Raw genomic sequence first — 15,813 nt, 5'->3', positions numbered from 1 at the left:
CACCCAAGGAAGAAATTTCCAGGGAAAATCGTCAAACCAGGAATCTTGTCTCCATATAAATGTTCTCGAGTTAAGAGCCATTTACAACGGCCTGCTACAAGCAAAGAGCCTTCTTCAGGGTTGTCCTGTCCTGATCCAGTCGGACAACATAACAGCGGTGGCGTACGTAAACCGCCAAGGTGGAACAAGGAGCAGAGCGGCTTTGGCTGAGGCCACAAGAATACTTCGCTGGGTGGAACAGCACGTGAGCGCTTTGTCAGCAGTCTTCCTCCCGGGTGTGGAGAACTGGGAAGCAGACTTCCTCAGCAGACACGATCTCCATCCGGGAGAGTGGGCTCTTCACCAAGAGGTATTTGCAGAAGTGACGGGGTGTTGGGGAATTACACTGATAGACATGATGGCGTCTCGCCTCAACAAGAAGCTTCCACAGTATTGTTCCAGGTCAAGAGACCCCCAAGCCAGTGCAGTGGACGCCCTGGTAACTCCGTGGGTTTTTCAGTCGGTATATGTGTTCCCTCCGTTCCCTCTCATTCCAAAGGTGCTGGGGCTCATACGACGAACAAGGGTTCAGGCGATTCTCATCGCTCCAGACTGGCCACGCAGGGCCTGGTATCCGGATCTTCAGGAATTACTTGTGGAAGATCCTTGGCCGCTTCCTCTAAGAGAGGACCTGTTACTGCAGGGGCCATGCGTGTTTCCGGACTTACCGCGGCTGCATTTGACGGCGTGGAAGTTGAGCGCCAAATCTTTACTCGAAAAGGTATTCCTGGGGAGGTCATCCCCACTCTCCTTAAGGCTAGGAAGGAGGGTACGGCAGAACATTATCACCGTATTTGGAGTATGTTTTGTGGTGTGAAACCAAAACTGCTCCTGCGGAGGAATTTCACTTGGGTCGGTTTCTCCATTTTTTGCACACAGGCGTCGATGCTGGCCTGAAATTGGGTTCCATCAAAGTGCAGATTTTCTTTCAAAAGGAATTGGCCGTCCTTCCAGAGGTTCAGACTTTTGTGAAGGGAGTGCTGCATATCCATCCTCCATTTGTGGCGCCGTGGGATCTTGAAGTGGTCTTGCAGTTTCTTACGTCTCCCTGGTTTGAACCTTTGCGTAAGGTTGAGTTAAAGTTTCTCACTTGGAAGGTAGTCATACTTTTGGCTCTTGCGTCTGCCAGGCGAGTGTCAGAGTTGGCGGCCTTATCTCACAAGAGTCCATATTTGATCTTCCATTCGGATAGAGCAGAATTGAGGACTCGTCAACAATTTCTGCCGAAGGTGGTTTCTTCGTTTCACATTAACCAACCTATTGTGGCACCTGTGGTTATAGATGCTGTGGCAGTTCCAAAGTCTCTTGATGTTGTAAGAGCTTTGAAGGCTTTGTTTGTCCTGTATGCTTCCAACAAGATTGGAAATCCTGCTTCTAAGCAAACTATTGCACGCTGGATTTGTAGTACGATTCAGCAAGCTCATTCTTCGGCTGGGCTACCGTTGCCAAAGTCAGTAAAGGCCCATTCTACCAGAAAAGTGGGCTCGTCTTCGGCGGCTGCCCGAGGGGTTTCGGCACTTCAGCTTTGCCGAGCAGCTACGTGGTCGGGTTCAAACACCTTTGCTAAGTTTTACAGGTTTGATACCCTGGCTGATGAGGACCTCATGTTTGCTCAATCGGTGCTGCAGAGTCATCCGCACTCTCCTGCCCGTTCTGGAGCTGTGGTATAGACCCCATGGTCCTTTTGGAGTCCCCAGCATCCTCTAGGACGTAAGAGAAAATAGGATTTTAGTACCTACCGGTAAATCCTTTTCTCCTAGTCCGTAGAGAGGATGCTGGGCGCCCTTCCCAGTGCGGACTGTTACTTGCAGTGTATTATTACTGGTTAAATTTGTTTACACGCGGGTTGTGTATTAGTTATATTCAGCTTGTTGCTGTTGTTAATTCATACTGTTATCTGGTTTCCTGATACTCCGGTTGTACGGTATGTTTGTGGTGTGGGCTGGTAGGTTTCTCGCCATTAGTTTAAACAAAAATCCTTTCCTCGAAATGTCCGTCTCTCCTGGGCACAGTTCCTATAACTGATGTCTGGAGGAGGGGCATAGAGGGAGGAGCCAGTTCACACCCAGTCAAAGTCTTTTTAGTGTGCCCAAGCTCCGGCGGATCCCGTCTATACCCCATGGTCCTTTTGGAGTCCCCAGCATCCTTTACGGACTAGGAGAAAAGGATTTACTGGTAGGTACTAAAATCCTATTATTTTTGAACAAGTTTTTAATTTTAACTCCCTAACGGCGTATGACTCATCATCAGACATGCAGATTAAATAACCACCAACAACTCAACACAGAATGTGTCCTTGTACAACTAGCCTCAATACGCTATGTGGCGCGAGTGAACTGCCCGGTCCCATGCAGTTCTGCTAGCATCGGGCGTCTTTTTAACCTGAAAATGCGTCTTAGTCGAGAACAGTGGCAGCTGCAGCCCCTGTGTGCTAAGCACCTATTAACATACATGTGAAGATGTATGTAAAATATGTGCTGGCAGTGGATCCCGGATTGGCAGTGGCTCTGTGTATCACAGCCGCCGTGGAAAATCCGGGACTTGGCATTTGACTTCACTCTTCTGAGCCTGCCCCCAGACTTTCATTGTTTAGTTTCACAGGAGTCTGGGGGCGGGTTTAGCAGAGTGAAGCCTAATGCCAAGTCCCAGGTTCTGCTTGGTGGCTGTGATGCACAGCACCGCTACCAATACCAGATACACTCCCAGCCCATATATTACATATATCTTTACATGTATGGTTATATATGCTTAGCGGCCCCCTCCTGCACTAGGTAGTCGGTTCTGCAGCCACCACTGGTCGCTATGCGAAGTGACTAGGATGCACCAAGAGACTTCTGAATAATTTGAAATGTGACACTTGTAGATCTCTGTGTGAAGGAGTCTGTATATGAAGCACAATTGAACTTTGCATGAAAAAAGCTGTAGCTGCTGCATCGTAGCACTTCGTATATAGAATCAGACTGAGTCGTGCAACCGAACTTGTAGGGAATCACCAGCAACCACCAAACCCAAGGAGGGCACACTCAACTAGAAATATAACAAAACAACCACCTTACAACAACAGCCGTTTGAACTGCCTCAAACAAAAAAAATGTAAGTGAAAAAAAAAAACACGCATAACTCAGCAATAATAGGAATTAATAAAATAAGGGCAGACTGGAGGGAAAAGATACTGCACAAAGAGGATTCTCATGAAGTTAATTACCCAGATAACTGCTAAGAAAACACATGGGTGTGGATTATTAAATCTACACTAAAAAGGTTTACAGTCAATGGGTCTACCACTAATGGTAGACATGCATTATGTCGAATGGGTCAAAGGTCGACATAGAATAGGTAGACAGTAGAAAAGGTTGATAGTATCAAAATGTCAACAGTGTCAAAATTTCGACATGTAAATAGTCGACAAAATTTGTTTGTTTTTTGGGTGTTTTGCTATTTTTCTGCAACAAACAAGCCCCATTAGTGTACCACATCCCTTCACATGGCTCTCTTCACTCGCCATGCTTCAGGCAAGGTTACTATTCTCAATCGTAGTCAGCGTGGATGGTAAAGTATGAAAAAAAAGAAAAAACTTGTGTCTACCATATGTGTGCTGACCTTTTGACTCCGTCAACCTTTTAAATGTCAACATTTTGACCCTGCCGACCTAATGCATGTCTACCATTAGTGGTAGATCTATTTGACTGTAGACTTTTTTTTAGTGTAGATCTGTAGTCCGGATACCAAACACACACCTCTTTCAACAAAGACCAATTACTGACACTCTATATAGCCATCTACCCAGCAACAACAATTTGACCCACACCTAACCACCCCTGACTGAAAGCAAAAACATGTCCATGTCCCTTAATGATTCATGGCCTCAGGGTTTAGCTACCCTCATGTTTACCTAAATCCTGCCCTTCTTGGCAGAAAATAATGATTTGTTTTGATCCCATGGCTGTAACTAGGATGGTGCACATAGCTCGGCAGAGAAGGGGGGGGGGGGGGGGGTGCTGTTGGTAGCACTTGTCAGTTATCTGTTTTAGATACTTTCACTTGGAGGTTTCCCACTTTTTGAATGAAGCCCAACATCTACTGACCAACCCTGTCTCCTAAACCCCTTCCGTCGCTAACACCTATACAACAGTCATGAATCTGACTTGAGAGCTCTTGGTTATTCAGTCACACTGTCCTTTATTACATTTCAAGTTGAGCTATCTGCCCCTGCATAGAAAGTTACAGAAATCTAAGCTAGAGAACTATTTGAAGCATACCTTGTACTTGTGTGGATGAAAGGGATTGGATGTGTGGATACACACACACACACACACACACACACACACACACACACACACACACACACACACTGCATCGCTTCACTTTTTCCACATTTTGTTATATTACAGCCTTATTCCAAAATGGAATAAATTCACTTTTTCCCTCCAAATTCAACACACAATACCTCATAATGACAACGTGAAAAAAGTCTTACTGAGATTTTTGCTAATTTATTAAAAATTAAAAACTAAGAAATCACATGTACATAAGTATTCACAGCCTTTGCCATGGAGCTCAAAATTGACCTCAAGTGCATTCTGTATCCACTGATCATCCTTGAGATGTTCCTACAGCTTATCTGGAGTCCACCTGTGTTAAATTCAGTTGATTGTACATGATTTGGAAAGGCACACACCTATCTATATAAGGTCCCACACTTGACAGTGCATGTCTGAGTACAAACCAAGCATGAAGTCAAAGGAATTGTCTGTAGACCTTTAAGACAGGATTGTCTCGAGGCACCAATCTGGGAAAGGGTACAGAAAAATATCTGCTGCTTTGAAGGTCCCGACGAGCACAGTGGCCTCCATTATCTGTAAATGGAAGAAGTTTTGAACCACCACGACTCTTCCTAGAGCTGGCCGGCCGTCTAAACTGAGTGATCGGGGGAGAAGGGCCCTAGTCAGGGAGGTGACCAAGAACCCGATGGTCACTCTGTCAGAGCAACAGCATTCCTCTGGAGAGAGGAGAACTATCCAGAAGGACACCCATTTCTGCAGTAATCAACCAATCAGGCCTGTATGGTAGAGTGGCCAGACGGAAGCCACTCCTTAGTAAAAAGCACATAGCAGCCCACCTGGAGCTTGCCAAAATGAACCTGAAGGACTCTCAGACCATGAGAAACAAAATTCTCTGGTCTAATGAGACAAAGATTGAACTCTTTGGCGAGAATGACAGACGTTATGTTTTGGAGGAAACCAGGCACTGCTCATCACCAGGCCAATACCATTCCTACAGTGAAGCATGGTGGTGGCAGCATCATGCTGTGGGGATCTGGAGAGATCTGAAAATGGCTGTGCACCGACGCTTCCCATCCAACCTGATGGAGCTTGAGAGGTGCTGCAAAGAGGAATGGGCGAAACTAGTCAAAGATAGGTGTGCAAAGCTTGTGGCATCATGTTCAAAAAGACTTGAGGCTGTAATTGCTGCCAAAGGTGCATCAACAAAGTATTGAGCAAAGGCTGTGAATACTTATGTACATGTGATTTCTTAATTTTTATTTTTAACAAATTTGCAAAAATTTCAAAAATACTTTTTTCACGTTGTCAATATGGGGTATTGTGTGCAGAATTTTTAGGGAAAAAATAAATTTATTGCAGTTTGTAATAAGGCTGTAACATAACAAAATGTGGAAAAAGTGAAGCGCTGTGAATACTTTCCGGATGCATTGTATATATTATTAGGGTTGCCAATCCCGGGCATCTGGATTAAAAAGTTGTGAATCCCGGGAATGGTTTGTTTCCTGTGTCAGTGCTCGCCCCACACACATAACTTACCTCCGGTTCGGTAAGGTCTGGGTGGCGGGTGGCAGGCGGCGTGCGGCTGGCTGCGCAGCGTAACCTCTGACTTCACATCACGCTATGCAGGGGAATCTGGGAGGAAGGAGCCGGGCAGTCTCTGAGCCTCCTGAGGACGCTCATCTGTGCCCGGTATTAAGAAAACAAAGGACCACATGATCCCAAAATCCCAGCGATTGGAGCTTCCAATCCAGGGTTTGAATCCTGACTGATTTTTGGCCTAAATCCCGGGATCCTGCCGGGGCATCATAACATGGGCTTTCTCAGGGATAGGTTTTGTCATACCCCTTCACCAAGAAGGCATGTACCTTATGTCCCTATCGGGGAAAAAAAATGGAGGAGTGGGCAATTCTCCTTCTGTCACAAGGCACGAAAAAGTCTAATTATGGCACAGTTTGATCCTAATATGTTCTTTAGACTTAAAATCTCTTGAGATTTTATCTCCTATTGTGACGTAGGAATGCTCTCTTTACGAAGAATTAAAGTGCTGTACAGTTAGAACCAACCTGCATTATTAATAATATGGAAAATAATGCTGTCAGAGTTTGTTGGGTGAGAGTAATGACGCTCATTGACTGACTTCATTGACTTAAAATATGAAATGTTCTGTAATTGTTTTTTAAACTTCTTAGTGGATTTGCAGCGTTCAATATTTATTCTTTGTTTTGTACTGAAAGAACCTACAAGAACGGTACTGTCACAGTCAGACAGATGTTTACTAGAATATAATTGTGATGAATTGTTTTCCTTGTTTCTAAAAAATAAATAAAAAAAATGAAGGGGACTATTTACTAAGCCTTGGAGAGTGATAAAGTACCAACCAACCAGTCATTTTTTAAACACAGCCTGACATGGCAAGTAGTGTTGTCTGGTACTTTATCTATTTCCACGGCTTGGTAAATAGATCCCTAAGTTTGGGTATTTGTGTATTGTTAAATTTAAATGGTTTAGGTCTGCTCTAGTATACATAACAGGTACAGGGCGTCAGTGTGCTAGGACCTAGAAAAAAACTCCATATCCAATGCTAATGTTATATTGTGTAAAATGGATCTCCTTAGAACCTTAGGGGGTCATTCAAACTGGATCACTGCAGCAGCGATCGCAGTCTGAAGCCCTTTGGGGAGTGCTCTTGTGCAGCGGGACGCACTGCGTGTGTGTCGCCTGGGAGGCCCAGCGAGATGCTATAAGCATCTCAGGGATGCAATCGCCTCTGCCTCATTGACAAGCATTTACGGGAGGATACGTGCCAACGGTGTTAGAACTCCTGTGGTGGGACGCGGTCCGGACTACGCAGGCAGGGAGCTACGCGGCGGGTGCAAAAGCACCGCTGCCGTGCGATGCATTCACACCTGTGCAGGGGGGGTAGGGCCAGACATGCAGGCGGAATAGCCCTGTGCTGGGTGTCCCCCCGCATATCTGAGTAACTGATTCAGAACTGATTGTAAATGTGCTAAATTTAGCACATCTACAATCAGATCTGAATGACCCCCTAATCCACGCAATGCAACAATTCGATTTACTAGAACCTAGTAATAGCATTCAGATTGTGCCTACTGCTACTATTACAGCCGCTTGATATACCAAAGATACAAGCAGTGATTATAGCAAGTCCGACACAGGCCTCCCTCCACGGATAAGTTGCCTCGGACTTTCTGAGCAACCATAGTGTGGCGGATCAGAGACGCCGTCAGAGCGCTTCTCTGTACAAATACCCGCGGTGGTGTCATTAGCATGTTGTTGCAAATTCGTTGTGTCCAGATGCACAGTTGCATGCGTAGTGAACACAGATGCTCTTAGTAAGATAAGGTCTCATTCATACTAGGAGGTCAATTCAAATAAGAGCAAGTTTGCAAAAGTGAGTTTGTTTCTTGAAACTTGCATACATCGTGTGAATACGCGCACGATTCAATTAGAAATGCCATTTCTCTGTGCTCGTGGCAAGAATGCGCGACTTGCAAACAAGTCAAGTTGGAATTGAATTGCTAATGCCGTGAAAACTGATTGCAGGACCCATCTCGCACCTAATCGGATTAAACCCTAGGAGTTTTCTTAACATATCGATGAAGTGCAGAATGTGGATGTGGGAAATGCTTTTCATAGGGATTAATGATGCCTTGGTCACCATGCATTTTACAAGCATCAGTCACACAGTTAATGCTTCCTGACTTCACCTCTTGTACGGCACAGGCAGAATTGTAGTGTTAACAAGCCCTAGGAATCTGCAAATATCATGTTATAATTAATTGGAAATATGAAAACTGAGGGGTGCTAGTTGATGTGACATTATATTTGTCTCATTGAAAGTGCAGGAAAGTACATCCTATTTGATATGCACAATAAATTGTAGCGTGAGATAAAGACTGAATTAAATTCTTTCACCAGCCTGGGTTTTTGTAGATGGTGATAAAAGGATGGAAGCACAGAGGCCAAGGATAAACTATTCTAGAAAGGTCACTATTTACATAATTGAAAAAAAATCATGGGTTAGCTAATCTCCATTACACATGTTTTCAAAATAAAATTGTCTTGGCTGTGCACATCAGGCTAGATGTTTGCAGTGGAAAGGAAATAAGATATTTACTGTTTATCTTGTTTTTTCTTTAGTAAAACTGTTTAGCAGTTCTAGTAATTTTGTTTCTTTGTTAAAATATTTAAATGTTCTATGTGCTAATGAGCGGTACTGTGGGTCAGGTCCGTAGCTAGGTGTGTGCCAGTGGTGCCTAGCACACAGCACATATGCACTGTGGGCGCAGTACCGCCGGCAACACAGAAGTTCTGCGCCACAATGTGTGTCTGCAGGGTACAGCCGGGCAGCGCTCTACGGCGGGTGCACTCTCTGCTCCTCTTACCATGCTTTCCCTCTACAGCCTGACTACCCCCTCTCTCCTCCTCCTGAGCAGAGGTTACAGTGAGCCGCAGACAGCCATGCCCGATCTCACCCCAGCACCTGGCTCTTACAGTGTAGGCTTGCCCTGAACGCAGCACAACCCCCAACAGAGTATACAGTGAGAGGGCGGCAATGCCCAATCCCACCACCCGCCCTTACCATGCAGCCTGAGCTTTCATCCCCCGGAGTTTACAGTGCAGCCTGACAGGGGATGTGGCTGCTATGGGCCCTTGGCTGTTTCCATGTCCCACTGCTACCCTGCACCCAGACACCTGTAGTGTCTTCCAGCACTGGACTCTAAGCCACCAGCTCTTCCCGGAGCTCACTGCTTCGTGCTGTACAGTGCATGCTGCCTGAGCCCAGAATCCTGGATCTCCACCCCCGTAGATGACTTTTGCCTGCCCTGCTGCCTTCTCAGGAACGAGGCGAGAGTGCTCTACCTGCCGTAATGTGTAAAAGGGGATTCTACCTACTGTAATGTGTAATACGGGAACTCTACTTGCTGTTATGTGTAAAACGGGACTCCACCTGCTATAATGTGTAAAAAGGGAGACTCTACCACCTGAAATATGTAAAAAGGGGACACTGCCTGCCGTATTGTGTAAAAAGGGGACTCTACCTTCCATAATGTGTAAAAAGGGGACTCTACCTGCTATAATGTGGAAAAGGGGACTTTTCCTGCCGTAATGTGTAAAAAGGGGACTCTACCTGCCGTATTGTGTAAAAGGTGGAATCTACCTGCTGTAATGTGTAAAAAGGTCACTCTACCTGCCACATTGTGTAAAAGTCGGACTCTACCTACCGTAATGTGTAAAAGGGGAATATACCTGCTGTTATGTGTAAAAGTGAGCTCTACCTGCCGTTATGTGTAAAAGTGAGCTCTACCTGCCGTTATGTGTAAAAGGGGACTCTACCTGGCATAATGTGTAAAAGTGGCACTACTGTGCAGCGTGATTTGAATAATGGAGACTACTGTGCAGCGTAGTATGAATTGGTATTATTTTGTGGCCACACCCCTTCCCCATGAAGCCACATCCCTATATTTTTGTTGCGTGGCGTAGACATGCACTTACCCTGTTTCAGATTTGATGTGGGGGGGGGGGGGGGTGCTGATGCTGTTTCTTGCACCCAGCGTTAAAATGTCTAGTTGCGGCACTGCTCTGGGTAGGTGTCTGTATATTGATGGCAAAGGAATGTCAAAAACTTTGCCATCCATGTAAGGTGGTCTGTGAGTGGTAAAACACTGCTAAAAGCATTATTATAAAATAAAATCTATTTGTTTTGTTTTTTTATTTTGTAGCATGTTTTTAAACTTCTTTTTAGTGATTTTGTGTTTTGGTTAGGATTAGGGTGACAATACTTACTGGATGTATTCTGGCTGTCTGGATTCCGCTGTATGTCTTCTGGATATCAGGATCTTGACTGTTGGGCATTTCGTACCCAGCCCATATAGCAGGGCCGTAACTAGGTGTGTGCGAGAGGGGCCTCGCACACAGCGCAGATCCCTGGGGAGTGCACAGTTACGGCCCTGTTTAACACTGTACGGAGCATCAGAGCTCCATACAGCTCCATTGCCCAGCCGCAGCCTGCCCCAGCACACCAAGCCGCCTCAGCTCCACTGTACGGACTGTACAGTGGAGCTGAGGTGGCTCGCGGCTGCCCCAGCCGCAAGCCGCCTCAGCTCCACTGTACGGAGCTTCAGAGCGGGGAGGACCCACCAACATGCCCCAGCCGCAGGCGCCGCTCAGCTCCATTGCCCAGCCGCAGCCCGCCCCAGCACAGCAGCACCAGCCAGTGTCACAGAGGACAGCGGGGAGAGATGGTAAGTGTCTGTCTGTCTCTCTCTCTCTATCGACGCTGTCTGCCGTAATGTGTAAAAAGGGGGACTGGCTGCCGTAATGTGTAAGAAGGGGACGTTGTCTGCCGTAATGTGTAAGAAAGGGGACGCTGTCTGCCGTTATGTGTAAAAACGGGGACGCTGTCTGCCATAATGTGTAAAAAAGGGAACGCTGTCGGCCGTAATGTGTAAAAAGGGGGACTGTCTTCCGTAATGTGTAAAAAGGGGGACGCTGTCTGCCGTAGTGTGTAAAAGGGGGACGCTGTCTGCCGTAATGTGTAAAAGGGGGATGCTGTCTGCCGTAATGTGTAAAAAGGGGAGGCTGTCTGTCGAAATGTGTAAAAAGGGGGACGCTGTCTGCCGTAATGTGTAAAAAGGGGACGCTGACTGCCGTAATGTGTTAAAGGGGCTCTACCTGGTGTAGTGGTGCTACTGTGCGGTGTAATTTGAATAATGGAAACTACTGTGCACCTTAGTATGAATTGGTATTATTTTGTGGCCACACCCTTTCCCATGAAGCCACGCCTACGGCGCGCACTGCCCATATTTTATATAAGGTGTGTGTGTGTGTGTGTGGGGGCGTCAATGCCGTTTCTTGCACACAGCGCTAAAATGCCTAGTTACGGCACTGCCATATAGTGCAGGTACTAACTTTTACATCACCACTAGTTGCTCACATGCAAAGACAAAACATCTGTTTATTGAATGACTGTGTTGGTGTTTTTTAATACAAGTCTTTTCTCTAGAAATAGAGCGATTGCACTAATAGGATTTTGAAAGAAAAAAATTGTCCTTTTTATGCAGTTTTTACTTGGAAATGAGCAGCAGGAGTTTCCTTAGTAACTGTGTTTGTATATCTGTTACTGCCATTCAGGATACAATATTAGAGGTTTGTGGAGTGCTGACCTGTCATTTGGCTCATTCGTTGTGTCTAACACATCACCACATGACTGATGCAACATTGCTGCAATTTTAGATAAAAAAAAAAAAGAAAGTAAAAAATAATAAAAGTCTGTTTATGGAAGATCTGAAGAAAACTCCCTTTTTGAGATTATTTTCTCTCCTTTTTGACAGGTGACATCACGCAGAAGGGTTATGAAAAGAAAAGATCGAAATTAATAGGAGCCTATCTGCCTCAGCTCCAAGGTATGTATGAGGTTTTCTATACAGTATGTCCTGCACTTGCTGTAACATAGTTTCACGTCAGAAGACAAAAGCTCTTGGCCTAATTCTATATTAGTGCAACATCTTGATGGTAAATAGAGAATCAAGTTACTGCTCTATTGCAAAACAGAACGTAACACATCTGCTAGCTTTTCTCTTATGTTGGCGTTGGTCATACATAACTGACTATCCATTTATTAAAGCCTCCAAACAGCCATATACAACAGGGGCAATAGAGATGCCTGCCTGCCTCTGGGCTCCAAGCCCTGAAGGGGCACCTGCATGTACAGCAGCACCTGTGTGGTTCACAGCGGGATACAAGTGTGACCACTGCTCTTCCAGTGGAGCTTTGCGGCGCACCTGCTGCTGCTGCAGAGTTAATCATCTCTGTCCCAGAAACCCTGCTAACACCTGCAATAGGGGACAGGACTGCTCCCGCCTGGTACTGCTCAGCCTGCGCTGCAACAAGCAACGGTGCACCTGAACTGTAAGATGCGACCCGCTGATTCTGCATGCTGTAGACTGCTGCGAAGCTGGAGCCCTGCCAATTCACTGTGGGTTTCTGTAGACAGGCTGAAGTTATAAAGGAAGGGGGAGGGGGGGAGGGTGAGAGCAACAGACTACAATTTGCCAACGGGTGAGTAGGATGAACTTACGCCCCTAATATACAGTAGATTGCCAGGTAGGTCAAATGGAACGGATTCCCTGCTGATCTGGTGTTGTGCAGGCTTGTGTGATAATAGTTTGGTTAATTAGATTATTGGGGAATGCAGTTAGGTTGCTGTCACTCAGGATCCCTGAGCCCATTATTGGTGGTAATGATGTTCATTCTGGGGTCACACAAACTCAAGTTTGGTTGAATTCCCTGAAATTAACCATAGGTCCCGGGGTGTAGTATGAAACGTCAACACTCAGCATGTCAGAAGGTTCTGAATGTTGACATGGACATTCAGGAATAAAAATGTATTATTGACCTTCACAAATGTTGACAACATTCAACACATTGACCCCACAATGTTGACTTTTGCACATTTTAGTCTAACCATAAATATAGCACAAACATGTACATGTCAGCATTTTGCTTGTCGACCTTATGTCCATATTCACATTCTTTCTGTCAACATTCATAACCTGTCTACATTCTGGCTGGATACCGGACTCTGCAAAGTTAGGTTTGGAGCTTAATTTGCATTAAACCTCTGACTATTTGTTATTACCCAGTTTTGTTTCATCATTGTTTCCAATTGTAAAGCGCAACGGAATTAAAGGTCTACAGCTCTAAGAGAGCCTTCATACATCATATAAACATGAATGAAATCATATATTTCAAATCAAATTAGGGATTCAAACATGTTGCCATATAAATGAGTTTAGTTCTGCGTACAAGACAGCCACACAAGAGTACTACATTCACGTTATCATTGCTGTTTCTTAGTTATATGAAAAAAAAAAAAATAACAGTTTCTTATATAGCGCAGCATATTCTGTTGCACTTTTCTATTGGAAATTGCATAATGTTTGGATACTAATGTCTGCTTAGTTATAGCGTTGGCGTCAGATGTTATTTTTGGAAATATAGTATTTTGCATATGTGACTCATGATCTAGATACATGAGCAAATGATTTCCAGGGAGACTTCTGCTTAATGTTGCAGTGGTACCTAATCACTATGTTTCACTCACCTGCTCTTTCCTTTCCCTGGAGCCTTGGAGGCTATTCCAAGCAGCCGATCTTCCCAGTGCTCCATGACTCATCTCATAAGCTGGGTACAAACATTCCCGATCGTCGGCTGATCAGATAAATGCTCCTGATCAGCAGAGCAGTGTCCCCAACTTGACCCGCTCTCCACCTACTCTCAGCCACGTCACAGTGTGCTAGAAATAGCTCAGTGTACGGACTTCTATGGGATTGGGAAGTCGGGCCGACAAATATTAAACAGTACACAAGATGCAAACTCCTGTTCCCATTATAAGCTGTTTATCAGCTAACACTCCTGCAACAGCACAGCATACATACCTATTCAGTTGTTGTGCCGTTTACCTGATATCAGGTGATCGTGCCATGGGTGGTACAGGTATGTTCCCAGCATCAGCCGGGGATGGACAAAGGTCTGTGTGACACTGCAGATGGATGATGTGAGCAGTAATCCAATCTCTCAATTGCAGCTTCTATTTGATCTTGATGCTCTTCTCCCTTCCACGCAGTCTTTGTTAGGCGGTGAGTTTAAATGCTTTCCCATTTTGGCAAGGGGAAAGAGTAAAGTTTAGCGATTAGATTGGATTGCAGCTTTAATGTACATTGCATGCTAATGTGCGCCTCTCATTTACTTATGAGGGAAAGAGCCATTTTGGTGTCTACAGCAAATCAATGTTCATGATGATGCAGCCTGTCATTTCTGTAGAACTGATGCTACAAGCACTTAGTACCTCATGGCTCAGCAGTGTCATTAGTTCCGTGTCATTTGGTAGCATGACTACGTGTTCTGCCAACAAAATGTATGCCTTCACTGTATAAAGGCATCATGCACACTTTAAAACCCTGGAAAACCATGATGCCATAATATGTCCTTTTTTTTTTTTTTATAGTGCCATAGGCTGAATGCTATAGTAGGGCACTAATGCACCCCTGGCTGGCTCTTCCTTTTGCCCCTTTGCACATGTGGTGACGTGACATCACAGAGAGGCAGCCCGGACTAAGAAGCTAAGCATTAGGTGTGCCCGGTGCTCAGAGTGCCATTCCACGCTCCCTGCAAGCCAAATACAGGTTGTCACCAAGGCAGTGACCATGCAACCCAGAGGCGTCACAAGGGAGTGTGGGCCGCACCCAGGTGTCACTCTTCCAGGGGGTGACGCCAAAATGTAGACTCCTCTGCAATGACAGGAGCCGAGTGCTGCCGGGTGACATTATCCTGTCACTGAGAAGGAGCCGGCAGTGCTGGAAGAGTCTCTGAGGGCAGCCTACACGCCTCTGGAGTGAGGTAATCGGGGGTTCCCATGAGGTCACTTCACCCTTTAGTGTCATCCGCTAGGCTCTCATGAGACCACACCCCATGTCTGAAGCCATGCCTCCTTTCCAAAAGCCGTCAGCGTGCGCACAGTAGGTCTCTTGGCTGCACTGGGTGTCAACAACCCTAATGCCACCCCACTTCCCCCTTTCCCCCCTCTGCCTGGGTTGGGTTGCATACCCTTTGTTATTTCCCTGTACATGCTTAAATAACTATCTGGGGCACCCAAATCTGAATTGTATTATGTTAGTATTAATCTACTTCCCTTTGGATGTTCATTAACAGTAGCTTTACTCTTTTCTTTTTCTTTTTCTTTTTCATTTTCCAGTTGTATCAGACTAATGTTAATATATAATTAGAAGGATGGATAATAATGTTATTTTGGATCATTTTTGTGGTCTCTTTAAGTTGCTAACATCTGGTTGTAGTGTTCACAATTCGGATAAGTGTGTTCTCAAAGATCCCGTGTCAGACCTAATTATGTGTCGCCATTGTCTATCAATATAATAGCTAGATTATGTGGCCTAGGGACAAGGTAAAGGTATGATGTCAGTGGTTGTTGTATGAGGTCTGTTTTGTGTCATATCAAGTTCAACCCTTCATTAATTGCATTGATTAAGAAGAAAAAGGAAACAAAACCTCCACTAAAACAGTTTCCAGATTATCTAGCAATCTGATTTGTTTTCGCTGGAATAATCACCCCATCATCATCTCAACTAAATACAGTATCAGAAATGATTTTATGCAAGCTATGCATCCAATTTTTAAAAAATGATTACACCATTTACTTTGGCTATTATCTACAACTATAATTTTTATTTTTTATTTTTAGTGGTAATGTCCTTTGTCAGCCCCAAAGCTTTGTCTGATATAAAAACACAAGTATGATGACCACTAGTCCCCCTTTTCTCTCATCAAAACCTAAATAGGGCATGTGGAGGTGAATCCCATAGCCTCCAATTAATTTCTTGCTATAATTTTATATAACGTACTAAACTGAGTAAATGACAGCTAGGGCATCCCGTAAAGGAGTCCAAGTTTG

General features: G+C 44.9%; 1 protein-coding gene across 6 annotated transcripts in view; it reads left to right on the top strand.

Annotated features, from left to right (window-relative positions):
- The window catches only part of DIP2C (disco interacting protein 2 homolog C), an 820,289-nt gene that overhangs the window by 356,815 nt on the left and 447,661 nt on the right, over positions 1 to 15,813 (top strand). For all 6 annotated transcript variants that reach the window (XM_063921929.1, XM_063921931.1, XM_063921928.1 and 3 more), the window contains one exon: positions 11,678 to 11,749. In XM_063921929.1, coding sequence (XP_063777999.1) covers positions 11,678 to 11,749 — 72 coding nt within the window. The remainder of the gene's footprint in view (positions 1 to 11,677; positions 11,750 to 15,813) is intronic.

This window comes from Pseudophryne corroboree, chromosome 5 (assembly GCF_028390025.1).
Source record: "Pseudophryne corroboree isolate aPseCor3 chromosome 5, aPseCor3.hap2, whole genome shotgun sequence".
Taxonomy (NCBI): Eukaryota; Metazoa; Chordata; class Amphibia; order Anura; family Myobatrachidae; genus Pseudophryne; species Pseudophryne corroboree.
Note: the sequence above shows the minus strand (reverse complement) of the source record. Positions and strands in the feature narration are given on the sequence as shown.